This window comes from Grammomys surdaster, unplaced genomic scaffold, assembly GCF_004785775.1.
Source record: "Grammomys surdaster isolate TR1022 unplaced genomic scaffold, NIH_TR_1.0 220, whole genome shotgun sequence".
Taxonomy (NCBI): Eukaryota; Metazoa; Chordata; class Mammalia; order Rodentia; family Muridae; genus Grammomys; species Grammomys surdaster.
The window spans coordinates 3,336,043-3,355,986 of record NW_021604665.1 but is presented as its reverse complement, the minus strand read 5'-3'; the positions used below and the strand labels follow the sequence as shown (position 1 = coordinate 3,355,986).

The 19,944-nt window shown below is 39.1% G+C and overlaps 1 protein-coding gene across 7 annotated transcripts in view; it reads left to right on the top strand.

The window, feature by feature from the left end:
- The window catches only part of Magi1 (membrane associated guanylate kinase, WW and PDZ domain containing 1), a 609,927-nt gene that overhangs the window by 503,497 nt on the left and 86,486 nt on the right, over window positions 1–19,944 (top strand). For 5 of the 7 annotated variants that reach the window (XM_028772989.1, XM_028772987.1, XM_028772988.1 and 2 more), the window contains exons 5-7: window positions 943–1,144; window positions 12,857–12,939; window positions 16,967–17,002. In XM_028772989.1, the coding sequence (XP_028628822.1) occupies window positions 943–1,144; window positions 12,857–12,939; window positions 16,967–17,002 (321 nt within the window). The remainder of the gene's footprint in view (window positions 1–942; window positions 1,145–12,856; window positions 12,940–16,966; window positions 17,003–19,944) is intronic. The other 2 variants (XM_028772992.1, XM_028772990.1) reach the window with 1 other exon arrangement.

The window sequence follows — 19,944 nt, the reverse complement described above, 5'->3', positions numbered from 1 at the left end:
TTCTTCTTCTTCTTCTTCTTCTTCTTCTTCTTCTTCTTCTTCTTCTTCTTCTTCTCTTGAAATGATCAAGTGATTTCTGTCTTTGAGTCTATTAATGGTGACACATTACACCTACTGACTGAATTACCTCTCAGCCATCTCTGGAATAAAGCCAATTTGAGCAGCATGAAAGATCTTTTTGACAGGTTCTGGAATTCGGTTTGCAAGTGTTTTATTGAGAATTTTTGCAACTGTGTTCACCAGAGATGCACAATGCAAGAATTTCATAATTATAAAATGCCTACCTATAGGTAAGACATCTGTAACTCCCTCACTGAGGCTCAGAGAACATTGCAGAGGAAGGGACGAAAGAATGTAAGAGCTGAAAAAGGTGGAGAGTGGTGTGACACGCTAGGCATGCTGTCTGTGAAGACACTGGTGCAGTCTTCATCACAGTAGCCCGTGATTACGTGCTCAAGGTCTCTGTAAGATTGCTCTTGGCAGTGGGCTGCCATGGAAGAGGGAGTGGCTCACGAGGCCCCACACCCTGTGATGCTTTATACATAATCACTGGTTGATTAGAGGAGACAGAGGCACTTTTGTCAGTGACATAGCCATTGGCACTGTGTGCATACGTTTCTGTAAGCAGGGCGGTGAGAAACTCGTGGGTCACTAGAAAGTGCAAGAGTAAAATAGAAGGCGGACTACATGTGAAGAGAAAATGAGAGGGTATAAAATAGGGTAATAAGTTGATATGATTCAAACACATTATATACATGTGCGGAAATGACATAATGCAGGCCATTATTATGCATAATTAATATCTTGTTAATAGCATCTAGGATCACAAGTGAGTGTGGGGAGAAAGAACATAGATGTATTCATTGTGCATTTCCCAGGCTTGTGGTGTGTTGTTGAACAGTTTTGTGCTTGTTTTTTTCTCTCCCTGTGCCTGCCGAGCAGCCGACTCTGGAGACCAAGACGAGCACACTCTCCAAGAAGCAACGCTCCCGCCTGTGAATAGTAGCGTCCTTGCTGCTCCCATCACGGACCCTTCTCAGAAGTTCCCTCAGTACCTACCTCTTTCTGCAGAGGATAATTTAGGTCCTCTACCTGAAAACTGGGAGATGGCCTATACTGAAAATGGAGAAGTCTATTTTATAGAGTAAAGTATACCATTTTCTCTACCTGAAAATACCCTTCTCATTCTCCCTTCCTGCTCCTGCTCTGCATATCACTTAAGCCTGAGGGAGCTGATCTCACACCAACATTATTCTTCTCTAAGATTAAACAGGCTTCTCACAAAAAAGTCTTCATCCATATCATTCTTAATTATTCAGTGCGAAAGGTTTTAGGAAGCATCAGATCTATAATTTCTTGAAGGGGTGAGACAACTGAATCTTGCTATATAATTATAATAAATAACTATTCTATTTTGCCATTAAAATGATAAATTGTTGGCATGTTTTTCTTAACAGTCTTTAGTTTTCTTACTCCTTAGTTTTCAGGCTTCTTTATATGTTCTGGACATAATTTATGTTAATTGCAATTTTTCTCAAGTGTGACTCTTCATTGCTTTTCCAAGTCCAGGAGCTTTTAATTTGACTGATGTGGACTACCTTTTTTCCTGTGTGTTTTGTGCCACTGTAGTAGCAAGAAATTGCCTTACTCAAAATTAGAGATTTTCTGTTATGTTTCTTGAGAAAATGCATCGCTTTACACCTTACATTTTGGTGTGTGGACTGACATATGCTAATTTTATTTCATGGTGCAAGATAGGTGAACAGGGGTTTATAATATGTAGATGTGAAAGGCTTAAGATGTATGTAATTAAAGTTTTAACAAGTAACATTTGTAGAAATAGAGAAAACAAAGCTAATATAATTCCTCTAATTGAAACTATTCTTGAAAATCTAAAATTCTTCTGACTCTCCTGACCAGTAGTAGCTGAATGTTAAAATGCAGTGTTTTGAATCTGCTTTTGATGACATGCACTATTTTTTATGGATCACAGATGGATGGGTAGTCAATTATTCTTTTAGAGCAGTAGTATAATATTCTAATTGTATTCCCAGTACATAAACAAAATATAGATAAATGTATTATTCTCACATAAATGGCCTACTCTTAATTGAATCAGCAAAAGGAAGCATTGCCAAAGAATATATAAGGCACTTCAACTTTCTAAAATGCATGCATGCATCTAAGTGAAGGATTTGTGTTCTAACCATACTATTCATTTCTGTGGGTTTATAAATTTCATAGATATCATATATTTTGTTATTAGAAAAGGGCAATAAAAATTAAAAATAAATTTTCCTAAGCACTTAGGCATGAGGAAGAAAGGTAGAGGCTCAGAACAGTCATTTCTGAAACCCACCTAGAAAGAATTTTGTGAGGCAAGAAGGGGAGCTCTGGTATTCTCCAGCCAGAGGGCAGAGACTCCCATGGCTCTTGCCTGTTTCTTGTTAATGGTGGATGCTTATTAAACACAGCAACATGGATAGCACAGTGGTCAGCCCTTTGTGTTCTCCAGTTCTCAGCTGTGTGACCTGGGAACCTTGCATCCTCTTTGATGCTCTTCCATATCTGTAAAAGGCCATGATGTGTGGTACCCATGTGTCCTGAAGGTTGGGGAGAGTGGTGTGTAAATATTACCTGTCCTGGATAGGTAATATTTAGCATCACTGCTTCTGTTCTTACCACATTCATCATGCAAATGAATTTCAACATTAGTCAAAGAAAACTGGATATCACATTTAAGTTTAAACGTTCATAATTAGATTTTGTAGCAAATTGCCTTCGAAACTATGTACATTAACTAGAATTGTGCCAAACAAAGGAATATATAATAGAGATGTCCCCAGTTCCAAATGATGTATGAAATACCTAAAATAATCTGCCAATAATTGTGCCAAAGACTAAATTGATAAGTTTTAGAAAAACAGTGAATGAAAAGCCAGCCCCATACTACAGCTGGCTGAAGTACACACTCTGTCCCTTTGTAAGCTAACATGGCTTTTAGTTTTATTGCCCTAATCTCAAAAACTGTGGCTCTGATATGTATGATACTAGCTTTCCAACTATTATTTCAATAGTTATTAGCTGTATACTCCATTTGAAGTTGGAGATATATTTTAGTGGTAGAGCTCCTGCCTTGTATATATGGAGACTAGATTTGATCCCCAGCACATACATACATACATACATACATACATACATACATACATACTTGGAATTTATATATTAGCCTAAATTTTATACACACACAAACACACACACACACACACACACCTAAACTCTCAACAGTCTTTTCATTCTGAAATGAACTTAGAGTATCTTACAATGAATAGCAAGTGAAATTAGATATGAATCGAATGTATGCATGTTTTATAGATTTAGAAAAATATAAAATACTAGATTGGTTTTACAATTTGGGGAAATCTAAAATATTATAAAGACCACTAAAGACAAAACATAGACTTAGAGACCTCGTACATTGTGTAGAAAACTGGAGTAGAGGACTGAAAGGAGCCAGTGGAGCAGACTGGCTCAAACATGCCATCAAAGGAACATGGAGCCTTCTTTTTAATTCATTTATCTCAGGCTTTGAGCAAAAGAAACTGGCAACCCAGAAACACTAGCAGAGAGAGAAACAGATGGTCCTAATGAAAGCCTGCTTTCTCTAGCTGAATGACTAGGAAAGGAGGGGGAACCATACAAGTCAGACAGCTTTTGGTGAGCAGCTCCTGTACCCCAGAAAGAAACACAGAACATGCCAGAGTCCTTCCTTTGCTCCCATCAGCGAGGGTCAAGAGGGAACCTAGATATGATCCCTTAATAGATTGATGGGAGCCAAACCTGCCTGCCAGAGTACTCTCAGAAAGACTTGCATTAGAGATGGAATGTTCATATCGGCAGAAGCAATTCTTCCAGCCCGTCCCCTGTATAAATACTGTGGGTCTGTTAGAGGAGAGTGTGGGCCTCTTCTCTCCCAGAGGAGGAGCAAGCTACTGTTTGCCTTCTGAGTGTTGACCAGAGAGGCTTAGAGGAGATTGAGAATTTCCATCATTGTCCTGTGGTAGAACCCACAGGTGGAGCTCCTACTTTGGAGCAATAGTGAAATTCTGTTATCTGTACCAGCTTCATCAGTATCAGACAAGGCCTGGTAAATAGCTGAAATGAACCTCCCCAAATGTTGGGGTGGGCCAGAATAACAAGGATGTCCTTCTCTATCTAGTGTCATTGAAAATGACATAAGGCCCACCGACAACCAACTGTTCCTCTCTGGAGCAGTTACAAGGTAATACAGCTAAAGTAGGTTTAAGTGAAATCTATAGTTTTGTAATATAATACTTTGAATATCCAAGTTTATAAAACAATCACTTCTTAGCTGGGCCTGGGATGTCCAAAGCCTATAATCCACCCATTTATTTGGCTGGGACAACAAGATTTCAAAGGCCTTCCTTAGCAACATATTTAATACCCTCCTGCAAAATGATAAGCTCAGTGTTAGAACATTTGACTGGTATGTGTTAGGACCTACATTTAATCCCCAGTACCACAAATAGATAATGACTGATTAGTTAGTAGACAGACAAGACAAATTTCTTGAAGCAAGAGCCAGAAAGATCTCAAGTTGAGTGTAACGGTCAGCAGATACCAAGATGGCAGAAGTGTTACAAACACACAAGATTTTACAAACACACATCATAGTTAGGCATGAGAGCACACACCTGGAGTCTCAACACTGGGAAGGCTGAGGCAGAAGGATTGAGAAAAGTAATGCGATATATAAATATATATGAAGTACTTCCTACATGTGACAAGATATGATATCTTATGTAGGGCCAGCCTAGCAACATTTAGAGATCTTGTTGCATGACTGAATGAATGAATACATAGGTACATACAGCCATTATGAAATACTTCACTAGTCAATTATAGACTTACTTGAAACAAAGAGAAAAATGGAAAGTTTCAGCCAAACAGTAGAAACTATAAAAAAGAAAACCTGGAACTTTAAAAAAAAATTCAACATTGGGTCTGCAGCACTGTCAATAGCAGAATGAAACCAAAAGACAGAGGCTGAATGTGGAAAACCGAGATTACCTGAGCTGAGCAACACAAACACTTGGCAGAGAAGTCATGGAGCAGACTTTCAGAAGCTTCCAGGTCAACTACAGAACAGCCAACCTTGGTGATTAAAATCTTAGGAAAAGACAGTAAGTGAGCTAGGGAAAAAAAACTTTAAGAACGGATGTGTCCAAATCTCCCAAATTTAAAGAGGAGAAAGTACAGATTGAAGAAATTAGGTGATTTCAAATTGGATAAATTTTTAAAAAATGCATATCAAGTTATTAATTTTTCTGATGCTGTAATAAAGTACCATGGCCAAAAGCAACTTACGGAAGACTTTATTTCTGGTTACAGTTCCAGAGGGAGAACCCATAATGACCAGGAAAGCATAGTAGCAGGTGGCCAGAGCAGGGGGCTAGCTGATCATACATTCTTCTCACATAAGAAACATAGAAAGTTAACTAGAAACAATGCTAGACATGAAACTGTCAAAGCTTCCCAGGCCCCTAGGACTTTCTCCAACAAGACCCCACGTCCTAAAACTTCTCTAACCTCCTGAAACAGCCACCAACTGGGCACCGAGTGTTCAGATACACAGCTCTATGGCGACATTTCTCATTCGAACCATCATAAATAAGCATAAAATTTTTGAATAGGAGAAATGACACCTTATGTATACAAATATAACAGCTGATTTACTTCACCACGGAAGAGACTAGGAATGGTTCTCAACCTGTGAGTCAAAACCCCTTTATGGGTCTGCATATCAGATATTTACACTATGATTCATAAGAGTAGAAAAATTACAGTTTTGAAGTAACAACAGAATATTTTATGTTTAAGTGTCACCACAACATATAGACTGTATTAAAGGGTTGCAGTATTTGGAAAGTTGAGAAGCAGCAGATTAGAAAGTAATGCAAAACTGTTCAGGCCCTGAGAGAGGAGAAATAACTCAGTGTCTTCATAGACTAAAAGGATCATTAGGATGATGGTGCTATTAGGCGAACAAAAGCTGGAAAAGGTATCAAGAGCAAGCCTTCCCTAAATGAACAGCTAAAGCAAACAATCCTAGAACAGAAGGGGGCTAGAACAGAAAAAGTCAAAGTACAAGTAAATTAGATAAATTTCTCTTTACCTCTTGATTTTTCTGAATTAACTTGGAGGGTTGGAATAAACAAGTTCCAACACCTTTTCATACATATTTAGAAAAGAAACAGTAAGCTAATTATAAATAAGAGGAAAAAAGAATGTAAGTGTAGGTAAACATAAATGGTAGCACCTGCAGTTTGTGTAACACACCGCTTACGAAGGAAGATAGAAATGTAATGAGATATATAAATACATGTGAAGTACTTCCTAAATGTGATAAGATATGATACCTTAATGTTTACATGTAACGTCTTATATTGGCTAGCTGTGTGCCAACCTGAGAGCAGCTAGAGTCATCAGAGAGGAGGGGGTCGGTTGAGAAAACGTTTCTGTAAGATGCTGTAGGCAGGCAAGCCTGTAGGCCATTTTCTGGTTTGGTGGTTCTGGGTTTTATAAGAGAGCAGGCTGAGTAACCCATGGGAACAAGCCAGTAAACAGCACTCCTCCATGGCCTCTGTATTAGCTCCTCCTGCCCTGCTTGAGTTCCTACCCTCACTATCTTTGATGATAAACTCTTATATGGAACTGTGAACAAAGTAACCCCTTTTCTCCCCCAGGTTGCTTTGGTCATGGTCTCATCACAGCAGTAGTCACCCTAAGACACATCCAAAGCAACCTTTTCAAAAGCTAGATAAACAGTTGAAGTAGTAAGATAAAGAGAAAGGAGGTCTCAAGTCTAGGGGCCCACAGGAAAGCTGGGAAAGGGCACAGGAAGCAAGAACATGGCTAGTGATTATCAGTAACTATGAAATTAATTAAATGCAGCAAAAACTTCATTCTAGGTATAGCAGTTGAGATCTGCTGAACATAAAAGGGTAGGAAAAGCCTATCAAAAATATTAATCATAAAGAGCAAATATTATAGAATTATCTAATAAAGGAAGAAAGGAATTTTCAAAAATAATCACCAAAAGAAAGAATCAATAATTTGAAACAGTAGTTTCAAAAGAAATTGTTTGATTTTATAAATTTTTGTGACTGAGTCCTTCTTTGTAGCCATCTGACCTCAAACTTGTTATCTTGCTTAATCTCTTTAGTGCTCATCTTGAGGGGAAAAAACCAAATTAAATGAAAATATCGCATCTCAGAGTAGATCAAAGGCCAGAGAATGACAGAGGTATGTGTAGTATTAGCCATATTTAGAAAAAGAGACAGCTTCAGTCTGTACTCTAAGCTTTTTATCTCAAGATTCTAGAGAAAGAAGAGTAAGTCAATCTCCATGGAATGGATGCCTTAGTAGCTAAGAACACTGGCTGTTCGTGCAGAGGAACTTATTCCACTCTCAGCACCCACATGGTCGCTCACAAAGCATGTAACTCCAATTTCTGAGGGGCTGGTGTTCTCTTGTGGCTTCTATACATGCCTCTCTGGATGTGGTGCACATGTGTATGTGAAGCCAAACACATACATTTAAAATAATAAATCTTAACATTTATTATTATACATTTATAATAATAAATCTTAACAGCATCCTCTCAAGCACACATAGACACACACACTCACGCACACGCACACACACACACACACACACACACCCCAGAAGGGAGAATGAAGAACAGTCAGTGCAATTGAACCCTAGAGAAAAGTGCATGGAATATTTAGGTTTTCAAAGGTTTAGTAAAACGGGTGAGTATCTATAAGCCAAACAAAGAGTGAAAGATTGAAGTCCCATCATTATTGGCAAAGGTGGAATTACTGCTAATCCTCATGATTTCTACAAGACACTAGGTTAATGTGAGCACAGACATCTGAAAAAAATCCCATGAAATGGGCCAGTGATTCAAGAGACACAGATTGTATTTCATCTAGTATGACATGTAGCTTTTAAGAATTATAATTTTAAGCTTCTGAAAAAGAAATCTTTGGGTCCCTAAGTTTTCACACAGGAGAATTCTGTCATAGAAGAATGAGCATCATTTCTACACAATATTTTAGAAAATAGAAGAAAAACATTATGTAATGTTTTAACGGCAACATTACTCTGATGAAGATACAAATGAAGGCTTGCTATGCATGCCTACAACACAGGCTCAGACCCCTAGTACTGAAAAACAAAAACAATCAACAAAAACTCAAAGACATTTTAAGCAAAATAATAAAAAAGAAAATTCTATTGGTATATTGTATCATATTAACAGTCTAAAGAACATGGTAGTGTATACCCAAAACCCCAGCTCTCAGGACAAGGGTGAGTTTTAAGTTAATCTGCATTGTGAAGTCCTGTCTTCAAGACAGACAAAACAAAAACAAAATATGGACAGAGGAAGACAAAAACACACATAGACCCAACCTTAATAATGCAAACAGGAATAATGCAATCTTAATAATGCAAACACATATCTTAGCTATCCCAGTACACAGCCTTCTAGAGGTGTTGCTGTTGATGGTATCTTGGTAAAGGCATATTGACTATAGCTTTATTCTTCCTTGTAATGACATGAAGATCTGTAGTTATTTCAAACTAACGGTTCTACCTGTTGGTTTTTGTCAAGTTGTCCTCTATGGCCTCTGTATCAGTTCCCACTATGAGTTTCTATCCTGACTTTCCTGGATGAAAGACTGCAAACTTTAAGATGAAATATACCCTTTCTTCCCCCACTTGCTTTTGTTCATGATGTTTTATCACAGCAACAGAAAGATGATTTAAGACATAAATTGGTACCAGAAGAAGGATATTGTTGTAGCAGACTTGACTATGTTATTCTTGGAAGGATTGTGGAAGAATGTTGAGCTGGAAAAGCTATTGAGAGCTCAGAGCTCAGTAGGCTTGTGGGAGCTCAAAAGATACAAATGTTGAGATCTCTTAAGATAATGAAAGCACTGGCTTGTAAAGTTTAAGAGGATTGCTTTAAGGGTCCCTTATAGATTTTATTGGGGGCCCTTTGATAATTTCAATATAAAATTAGTGGTCCTGGTTAGCTAGAGCTGAAGAATTAACAAGAGAACAGCACCCCCAAAATGAAACCTTTGCTCTACTGGAATAAGTGATGCTGGAGCTGAGAAATTAGTAGTGTTTGAAAAGAGGGGAGCATCATTGAGGATCATATGTCTAGAATTATTTCCTCAAGCTTACCACACAGCAGCTGTGGACCTGAGAAGGCCAAGACTATACCTTGTGATGGTAGCTGAGCGTGGTGATGTGCCATAGTTCCCAGGTGATGGCTGGGTTTTGAAGGTATGAAGTGGTCATAGAGAGCAGCTGACATCTGGCACTGGGAGAGGCCAGGAGGGGCCACTGGTGATGTTGCAGCCTCAGTTGTAGTAGAAGCCCGGGATTTAAGGGGTCAGGAAGAGAAATTGAGGCTTGGCAAGGTCAGAGTCCCTGAGTAAAGGCCAGAAGTCATTGATAAGGCTGCTACCTCAGATGCAGTGGAAACCCCAGCAGTCTGGAGATCCCAGTACAATGGAACAGCCACCAAAAACAGCAGCAGCTGTGGAGTGGAGCTGGCCTGAGCCTGTGAGATGTATTGTGTGTGTTCTATATGCAGAGCCAGAGAGATGGAGCTGCTGAAGTCTCCTGAACCCCAGAGGATTTTCAGCTCCATACACTGGAAAGACACTGAGTTTATATATTTACTGTGTTAGAGTTTGACTTTGCTTTGATCTGATAGTAACTAGAGTCCGTCTTTTTAAAATAAGTGTGCAACTTATTTTTATTTTATAGGAGCTCGCATTTGAGAGAGTTTAGATATTTTAATGAGGCTTTGGATATCTTAGAGAGGATGTCAGTTCTGAAATTTACTGTAGATATTTTAAAGAGACTGAACTTTTAAAGTATTTCACTTTTTAAAGACTGTGGAACTTTTCAAAGTTAGAATGTTCTATATTGTGGTACTGATACTATTATGAGATATTGGGCATGAATAAGGAAGATTATCGATATATAAGCTATGTGTTTGTGTGTCAAAAGGGGGTTAATTGGTCTTTTGAAGTTTTATGTTTGGTTTGGTTTTTCTTTCTTTCTTTTTTTTTTTTTTTTTGGTTAGTTGGATGTTTTTTGTCAACTTGACATAAAGCTAAATGTATTTGGTGAAAAGAAACTCAGTTAAGAAAACATCTCTACAAACTTACAAAGGCTGAGGAGCAGTTTCTTGAATAATGGTTGATGTGGGTGGGTTCAGCCAGTGGAGGTGGCGCTACCCCTGGGCACCTTGTCCTGAGTTATTTAAGAATGCTGAGAAAGCCAGTGAATATCACTCCATCATGTCCTCTGCATCAGTTACTACATTAAGCCCAAGACCTGTCTTCCCTTGATGGTGGACTCCAAGCTGTACAATGAAGTAAGAAATGATCCCTCTTCTCCCCAAATTGCTTTTGGTCATTGTTGTAGTAAATAATTAAAACGGCCTCTGGTCAAGCCAACTATCTAAGCTGCAGCCGCTCTGCCTAGTCCAGCCGCCATGTCTCTCGGCCTGAGGCCACGTGTGCACTGCAGCTAGAACCAGCCACCAGAAACACCAGCGCTGCCATCCTCTAGATGCCAGCGTGAGAGATGGCTCTGCCAATCTTCCATGTTGTCTCTGCAAGGCAGAGCATTGCCCAGACCATTCCACCATCCATGCGGGCCCAGAAAGAGAATGAGACTCTAATTCTTATACATTAATCAAAGGCTTTATATGTTTGATGATGTTTAATAACAAGATGCCCATACAAAGAGAGTTGCATCCCAATTAGCTAACCTAATTATAAGTTTATAAGTTGTTCGCCACGAGTGCTCTCCATACCTGTGTGGTTCTCCATCCTCCTACATCTCTGCCCTCTCTAGCTCCTCCTCTTCCTTTTTTCTCTTCCTCTCCCAACTCCTCCTCTTCCTCTCCTTACTCCTCCCACCTTAGCTTCTCCTACAGGTCATGATATTTTTCACAGCCATAGAAATACAACTAAGACAAATCCTTGTTTCTGAAATGGTACATACTCTTGCCTCCCAGCAGTGGTCAGCATAGTGTTGCTGCATCATTGTGTAGACATGCAGACCTCAGATTGAGCTGTACCACCCCCTGGGTTTCATTTTTGTTTCTGCCATGTGTCAGCCGTATCTTTTGGCAGACTTTTCCTTTATATTCTCATTTTTTTCTTCTGTAAAATGGGGGTAATTATGTTACTGCTCATTAATTTCCCCAGAAGGTTGTTATGAGAATTAAATAGATTAACATAAGAAATGAGGTTCTCATGGTTGCAAGTGGCCCCATAGAGCAAAGTGATGATGGGACTTACTGTATTATTTTTCATTTGTTGTTGTTGTTGAACATGGTGAAATGGCAGATCCATTTGCATAGGCATAATCTTCTTTTTAGTAATTAGTAAGGTTTGACTCTAAAGTGCTGGTGCAGCTCTATGCCTCCTCTTAAATTGATAACCAAAACTGTAAACTTGGGATAAAAAGGATTCATGCCAAAACTTCAAATGTTTCTCCTTCCCCCCACCCACACCTTTCCATTTCTGGTTTTCAATTCTAGTATTGGCGCAAACCTCTTGACCTTGGAGGTCCCATCTCATCCACTTAGTTGCTGAGACCTCTAGGGTTGGCCTGTACCCTCCAGGACCCTAGAGGTCTCAGCAGACTCTGACTGGGGCCTTTTGAGTACTGAAATATCCCATGGGTCTTTTATCCTTCAGTTATGCTAGAAATGTCACAGGCAAAGTGGGAAGAAACCGCCTTTGTGCTTCTCCAAGTTGATCAAGACACTGGGGGTCAGAGTTCTGCTTGAGCCTGATTCACTGAGCAACTAAGTGGGTCTCTGTTTCTCTATATGTGTTTCTCTCCTCTCCCCTTTCCCCTCATCTCCCTTCCTGCCTCCCTCCCTCCTCTCTCTGTCTCTCTGTTTCTCTCTCTTTCTCTCCCTCTCCCTCCCTCCCTCTCTCCCTCTCTTACTCCCTCACTCCCTCACTCCCTCACTCTCTCCCTTCTTTCCCTCCCTCCCCTCCCCCCCTCTCTGATTCTATTTGTTAGAGAACAGCAAAATAGCTTACCAGTCAGAGAGCTTACCACCAAATCTGACACTTGAGCTCAGCACTTGAGACCCTGATGATGGAACGAGAGAACTGACTCCTTTAAGGTGTCCTTAGGTCTCTACATATACCCTATGGCACAAATATGCTCATGCACTAATAAATAAGTAAATTAGTTCATTAAATGCCTCTAAGTTAGGATATTATGGAATGATGCTTTGAGGTGCTGTGTGATCAAGGGGCTCCACGGTGTCAGGAAAGGGCTTAATGTGACACATTGAGTGACATTGCAGCCTCATTTGTAGATTTCAGTATTCTAAATTGAAGTTACAGGCAAATTTAAACGTAATTAAAAGTTATTCTTAGGCAAGTGTGAAGACTGATGAATAAGTCTAGACAGGCATAGACTGTATAAGAAAAGCATGTCATTTGTATCTATTATTCAGAAATAATGCTAGTATTATGTTTTAAGCATTTAGTAACTCATTGATTATATCTTAGAAAAGAAAACTTTCTTCTCTCACTCATCCTAGGCCATTATTCTTCTAGCCTCCAGCCCTCTAGTGGTTTGCCTGTACTATTGGAATGCATCTCTTCTTTGGTTCATGAGCAGATATACAAGTCTTTGTACTGTCTTTGTACAGTGTTTTTATTCTTTCTCCTTAAACAAATGTCTCATTGTTGTCTCCGAATTTCAGCCACAACACGAAAACAACATCATGGTTAGACCCTCGGTGCCTGAACAAACAGCAGAAGCCTCTGGAAGAATGTGAAGATGATGGTAAGGACTAAGGTTTTAGGATCCGCACAAAGGGGGCAAAGTACCTGTGCACATTTGCTAAGTAGTGTTCACACAGCAAATGGGTTTGTAACATTGGAGTGGTTTGTTCAATTTTTAGGAATCACATTGTAGCTTAGAATAAAGGAGGGAATCAAATAGAATTCTTTCAGAAGAACAATTCATCAAAAGACATGTACATTCCAGGATGGCTGTTGGGAATAGAAGCAGGTCAAACTTGAAAAAGCCTCGAGAGAAACTCTCCAGGAATATAGAAACCAAAGATAGTTTGATCTCTCACGCTTATTAATGGACTAGATCCTAGCCTTTGGGCAAGAAATCAGATTTCTTGGCTCTTGTTTTTTTCATAATTCTATTGTTTATTTAGTTTAGGGGCAATGGGAAGATCTTGGCACGTTAGGAATGTCTTTATAGCTTAACATGCAGCTGCAGTTTTTGAAAGGCTAGTGCTGCATCTTCATCTTCCAGACATGCCTTCTGACTATTCAAGTCTCTGATGAAAAGGATTATTTCAAGTATTTGGAGTTTTTCATTATTTCTCCAAAGCAGAAGAAGACTTAATGCAGAGCAAGCATATTCTCTTTAGCACTAGAATCTATCCCATGTCCTGTCAAGACTGCCTTCTGTTGTGAACTTATTAAAAGGTGAATGGCTTGCCTTGCTGCCCATTATACAGTCCTGGCCTTTGAATTAGTACTATAATTAACTGTGTATTAATTGCAGAATAATTATAATAATTAGTAATACACTATAATATGTATTTTAATATATAACATACATGTATATGTATGTATGTATAATAACATGTTTACCTGTGAGATACCAAAGCTTTATTAATTAGCCCTGTAGTGCACAATTGTTGCATAGACATTAGTGGTGATGTTTGGAAAAATGCAAGCTAGTATTGCAAAGTATTATACAGTTAAAAGTCTTGTACTCTGTGATTTTTCTGTTACATATGGCTGCAGATTACATTAAGTAAATATAGGTTTGCATGTTCATGTTTATTGGAATAAGTTTAAATTGGAAATACATATTTTTCTAATTTAAGAGGCACAATCCACGTGCTCATTTTACTTCGGTTGCTTGCTCCCTTAGCTGAAGAAGGAATGACTTAGGTGTGATCAGATCTGTTTCTCATACATGGGGAGTAATGGCTATCTGAGCATTCAATGATTCTGTTTAATATAATGATTCTGTTTAATATAATGCATAGGTAACCAATTTTCAAAGATGAAAAGACAACATGCTTTCTGTAGAGTATACTTTAGTACAACTTCCTGGAACAAGTTTAATCTCTTTGACAAGAGATGAGTGTACAGGCAGTTTAACCACTTTTATTACACAGGATCTTCAGGATCCACATCTATTATGAGTACATTGGGAATGTATGACAATAGATGATAGAAGTTCGCAAAACCTTTTACTGAGAAAAATGCCATGGAATAAATGCATCAAGAAGAGCGACGGAATGTTTTTGTTTTTACATTAACAGCATTTTCCTTGACACAAGTATACATCCATATCAAGTGCAGTTCATTCAGTAATTATCTCATCAACATTAGAATCATATATTTCATTCATTTAGAATGATATGTGCCTGCACAGACAGCATAAACATATAATCACACGATGGCAAGTGTCAGTTTGTAGTTTTGATGTAAACACAGGGCTGTCTTGCAGTCATGACCCAGATCAAGGAGCTCTGCTGCTCACACGTACTGTACCTGCATGGCCTTATACTCTGACCCACCTGCTGATGGGATGTTATTCATAAATATAATTACTCCTTTGGTTGTCGATCTTTGTCTAGTACCATTAGAAGTCTTGACCCTCCTTGTAGTATCAGGTCAGTGCTTTTAGTTGCCTGTGTTTTTACCCCAACAGGCTATCTCAAAGAGATTTCTGACTCAGGTTAATTAGAACTGAACTATTGACCCTATACTCGGTGCTTCCTGTGTTGGTTGGAAGTAAATGGGTACACACTCAGGAGTACAGTTGATCTGTCACCTTTCTTCACCTCCGTGTCTAATGCATGAGTCAGCTCAATTCACATGCTTCCCAAATATCTCAGAAATCCACTCCGTCTTTTCTTCCCCACCTGTAGGGCCCCTAGCTGGGTCACACATGTCCCCTACCTAGATCCCTTCCTCTGCTGCTCTCAGCAATTTTTTTTTTCCATGTCAGTGTGAGGGTATCTTTGCTGCACTGCTGGTGGCTCTCTGGTTGCTCAGTAACTCTATTCTGGTCTGCCTGTCCAGCACCCCTGCTCTGCTGTACCCTGCCTTTTGCTTTGCTCTCCCACTTGACCTCACTGAGTTGCTGCCTGACCATTGGATGCTCGGCGCTTCCTCCTTAGAATGTGGCCACCTTGCTGCCAGTTGCTGAATATCTTCTATGTGAGACATCCATCAGTTGTAGACCCTGCAGACGTGTCAATGAATCCAACAGCAAAGCCTCCGGCTCTCACAGAGCTTGAATTGGAGTGATTTTCACTGACACCCATGCACCTTTCACATTGTAACTCAGATACCATTTCCATGACCTTGGCTTCAGATACACTCATATCATTCTAGTGTGTAGTATACTCTGGAGAGTTAGGCATGGTCTTAATTTCACTGAATTTTGTTTAGCTTTTTACATGTCTTTTCTTCCAAAAGAGTCATTGTATTTGTGCCAGTTTAATAGTTGCCTAGCACAGTGACTGGCACATACTCACTGGGGGGAAAATGAACAAACCCTCGCATGAATCTTATTAGGTCATATCTAAATGGACACTCTGCATTTTATAATACCTTTGAAATTTCCTTGTTCTTAAGTGGGTATACTTATTTTATACTTATTAAAGACCTTATTTTATTTAAATGTGATAATTTTAAAAATTGCTATTCAAAACTGACTGCTCAAAAAACAAAAACAAACAACAACAACAACAACAACAAAAAAACTGACTGATCATGCCACCTAGGTATGGCAGCCTGTTTGTAGTCCCCACTAGGACGCAGAGACAGGATCCTGAGGTCAAACTAGCTACCAGCACTAACTGATGAATGGTTAGTATCTAAAACAGTCTACAGAGAATCCTGAGCACTGACATATACACTGACGTATACACAGGTTTGAACCCCCTTGCCTCTATGGTCAGGTAATTTCATTCCAATGTAGGCAACAGCCACCTGCTCTCTGTAACTGTTGAGATTTTAGCAACAAAATAAATGTTGTGTGTGGTGCCACATTCCTATTTCAGTAATAACCAACTTATTTTATTGACAGCCAGAGGGGGGTCAAAAGTGAAAGGATTTTGACTTGTTTTGCTGGCTGAAATAACTGAGCACATTTTCACTTGACTATGTCTGAACCATTGGCTTAGAACACTTACAAATCAACAAACAAACAAAAATCGGCGAGCTCTGCCATCGCGCTCCTCCAGGGCAGCCTTCAGACATCACTTCCTTGATATGTATCACCATGACATAGTTGATCTTTCTCGCCCCTCTTGAAAGGCACTGGGGACATTATACAATCCCCTTTTTCAATTTGACCTCACTCTCCATTTTCCAAGCCGCATTGCTTTTAAGTTAAGTAATGCTCTAATTGTGAGTGTAATTGCTTCTGTGATGAGAGGATTATTGAAGGATTAAAAGGACCGATATCGAAAGGGCTCACAGCTTTGTTTGCTGCAAATAAGGTCTGTAATACGTGACATCCCACTTAAGAACATGGAAACCTCAAAGGTATTTGTCATCATTTACAACCAATCAAATAACATTTTGACATGCAAGGAAATGAGCCGTCTAATTATTTTGCCAATATCAGCTATTACCGTTGTGTGATTTACACTGAGGTCAGGAGTTTACTAGCCAAAGCCAGTGAAACAAAGCACAATTCAGGTAAGGTCGCTGTAATGATGTTTTTGCTGCTGTTTTTCTAAGGGAGTTTCTCTCTTGGTGTTGGTGTCTGAATTTGTCTTTCTCTTTTCTGTCTCATTCCTGCTCTTCCTTTGGAGAAGAAGGGGTACACACCGAGGAGCTGGACAGTGAACTAGGTAATGCCTTCCACCCGCTTAATCCCCTCTGTGCCTTGGTTTACCCCTGTCCAGTCACAGTCTTCAGTTTGTCTTACCCATGAACGACAGTGCGCTTGATAACAGGCATCAGGCAGGGTTGTATGTAATACATGGTGTCTACAGCGAAATCACAGGAACAGAGTGACACTGGAAAGAGGTTAAATTAGTGATAACTGGTCCTTAAATTTAGAATCGGGAAAGAAAATGAAGGGATATTTGCCATGACCCTTGAACTTTCATGTAATCTGTCTTTGTTTCATTGCTTTATTTTATGTAGTGTGCAGGGCTGTTTATATGAATATTGTAAACAAGCCAAGTAAAGCAAAAACTCAAGAGTTAAATTTGATGATCAGTGTTCTATGTGGAATAAAGTAATTCCAGTGAGGAGCAGCATGGTTGCTGAATCTTACGATTGTATTGTGTTTAAGTCATGGGCGGTGTGCTGTGTGCTGCTGACCATGTCACTGCAGTGACTCAGGCAGCAGGTGCAGTGGTCAGTGCCATTTTCTGTATTGAGCATGTATCAGTGTAAATCAGCTCCTGACCACCTTGGCTGTTACAGTGTAGGAGTAATTTGTGTGTGTCTGTAATGCTGTTTCTTTCCCTCGCTGTTGGACTGTATAAAATTGTATTCACCATGAAGTGATAATAGTGAGATTTGAACATTTTTGAAGTTCGCTGCCGTCCACCTGAAGCTTCACTAGAGAGTAGATGGAAAAGCCCAGCCATTTTCAGTAAATTGCAGGAAAGTCGTGACTGATTGAAAAGTGGCCCATGCTTGCCCATTTTAAGTAAAAGATCACTTGACATCAGTGTATGTGGAGTCTCCTAAGATTACTGAGTCTGCTTGCATTTTATGATTGTCTTAACTCCTGGTAATGTGGATGTATTTTATAGTGATTACTGCTCTCATTTGCCTTTTGTTTTTCTACATATGTATTGGTTCACTAGGGCTGTACTATGGAACCTGGCCTTATTTTTTTTTCAACATTTGGAAGATACCTTTTTATAGCAAGCATCCTCATTCAAGCAAACTAGGGGAAAGGTGTGCTCAGAGATGTTTATTAACCAGACAGAGTCCTCAGAGCAACAGTGCTAACATGGACCCTAAGTTCCAGTTTCACATCTGAGCTATACCTGAAGGATCTCAGCTCTCTGGAATCCCCATAGCAGGCTAAAGAGTCTTGCCCATCCACCATTCATCATAGGCACAGGCCATGTGTCCTCATGAATGTTTGCTTAAAACTTAATATAATCAGTTTCTCTGTTAAATATTTTCTGACCTTTTTCGGGTTTCCAAAACTAAATGGCAAAGTCTGGGACAAACAGCTTCCTTTTTTTTTTTTTTTAAATTGATGACCTATTTCTATTTTAAGCATCAGGAGACTAATTCCTGTTATTAAGTTAATTACCACATTGGAAGTAAGAAATCTGTCTTTTCATTTCAAAATAAGTTTTAGCTTAAAAAATTCAAAAATTTTGTAAAATTGTTCCATCTGTTCCAGAATTGTTTAATTTGTGTGTGTGTGTGTTTGTATGTATACATGCTAGTACAAAGAATGCTCACTAATTGAGCCATCACTCCAGCCCCCTGCCCCATACACAGAAATACCAACTAATTGCATTTCTCAACTCCATAATGTTAAGTTGTTGATAATACAGAGAGGTTCATGTCAGGGGCACTTTCATGTATCCTCTGTGTACTTCCACCAAAGCACAGGTATACTTCCTTCTGTGTTCCTGGTATCTAACAGGTCCACAGGCAAACAGTAGTGGTTATATTAATGTTTGCCAAAATAAGAAAATCAAGTACTTATTTCTACCATTTTATTTGAAGATAATCAGGTCAATTATTTTAAGTTTTTGTAGGAGGTCTGGTCAGTTAGTCATAGCACTGCCCTTCCCTCTAACCCTTTCTTCTACCCCACAGCTGTGCAGCAATTTGCATTGTAACCTTCCCTGCTTCAATTTCACTTAAATAGCCATTTCTAGTTTTGTAAGGAGAAACTGGTTCCCAGGCATTTGAAGCTCATCAGTCCTTAAGACCTGATATTACAAATAAAGGCCATGTTATATCAATATTTACAAGTTGGACCTATCTTTCATTATAGTACTAATGTCTCCTAAACTCAAAAGACATCTTAAAATTGCAAAGTGTTTAAGAAAAGAAGGAAGAAAGGAAGGAAGGAAGGAAGGAAGGAAGGAAGGAAGGAAGGAAGGAGGTCTATCTCTTTGTTTCCAGACATAACCTGTATGGCAAATGCCGTAAAATCATTGTCTCTGGATGTGCAGCCAAATTTGAACAGAATATGAACTTTGAGTAGCAAGCTTGCATGTGTCTGTGTGCACATGTATGCCTCTATCATGCTCTGTGACTGTTGGTAACATGTAAGAACCCTCTGATTCCAAACCTGTCAGTATTTGAAAAATCCCCACAACATATCATAAGTAAAACACTACATAGACAAAATAAACAAACTGTATCGAAAACTCCAAGGGAAAAAGCACAAGTCATAATAAATGAAGATCCTCAAAATAACAGCCAATTTCACAATGGAAACTTTGAAAGCCAGAAGTGCCTAGAGCAATGCATTCCAGGCCCTAAAAGGCTATGATTGCCAGCCTATAATAACATACCCAGCAAAACTACCTACTGTCACTGAAATTGCAAGAATTTTTTTTCTATGATATAAACAGGTTTTTTTAAAATAAGCTTACAACCAACAAATCAAACCTAAACAAAATACAGGAAACAGTGTTTTCATTTAAACAAAGGAATGAGCATAGCAAAGACACTGTGGGACGACATAGGAAACCATAGTTATTAAAACACGGAGTACCACTGAGAACACAATACCACCAAAAATCAGCAATAAGACAACTGTTCAGTTGATGTCTTTAAATGTCAATGGCCTCAATTC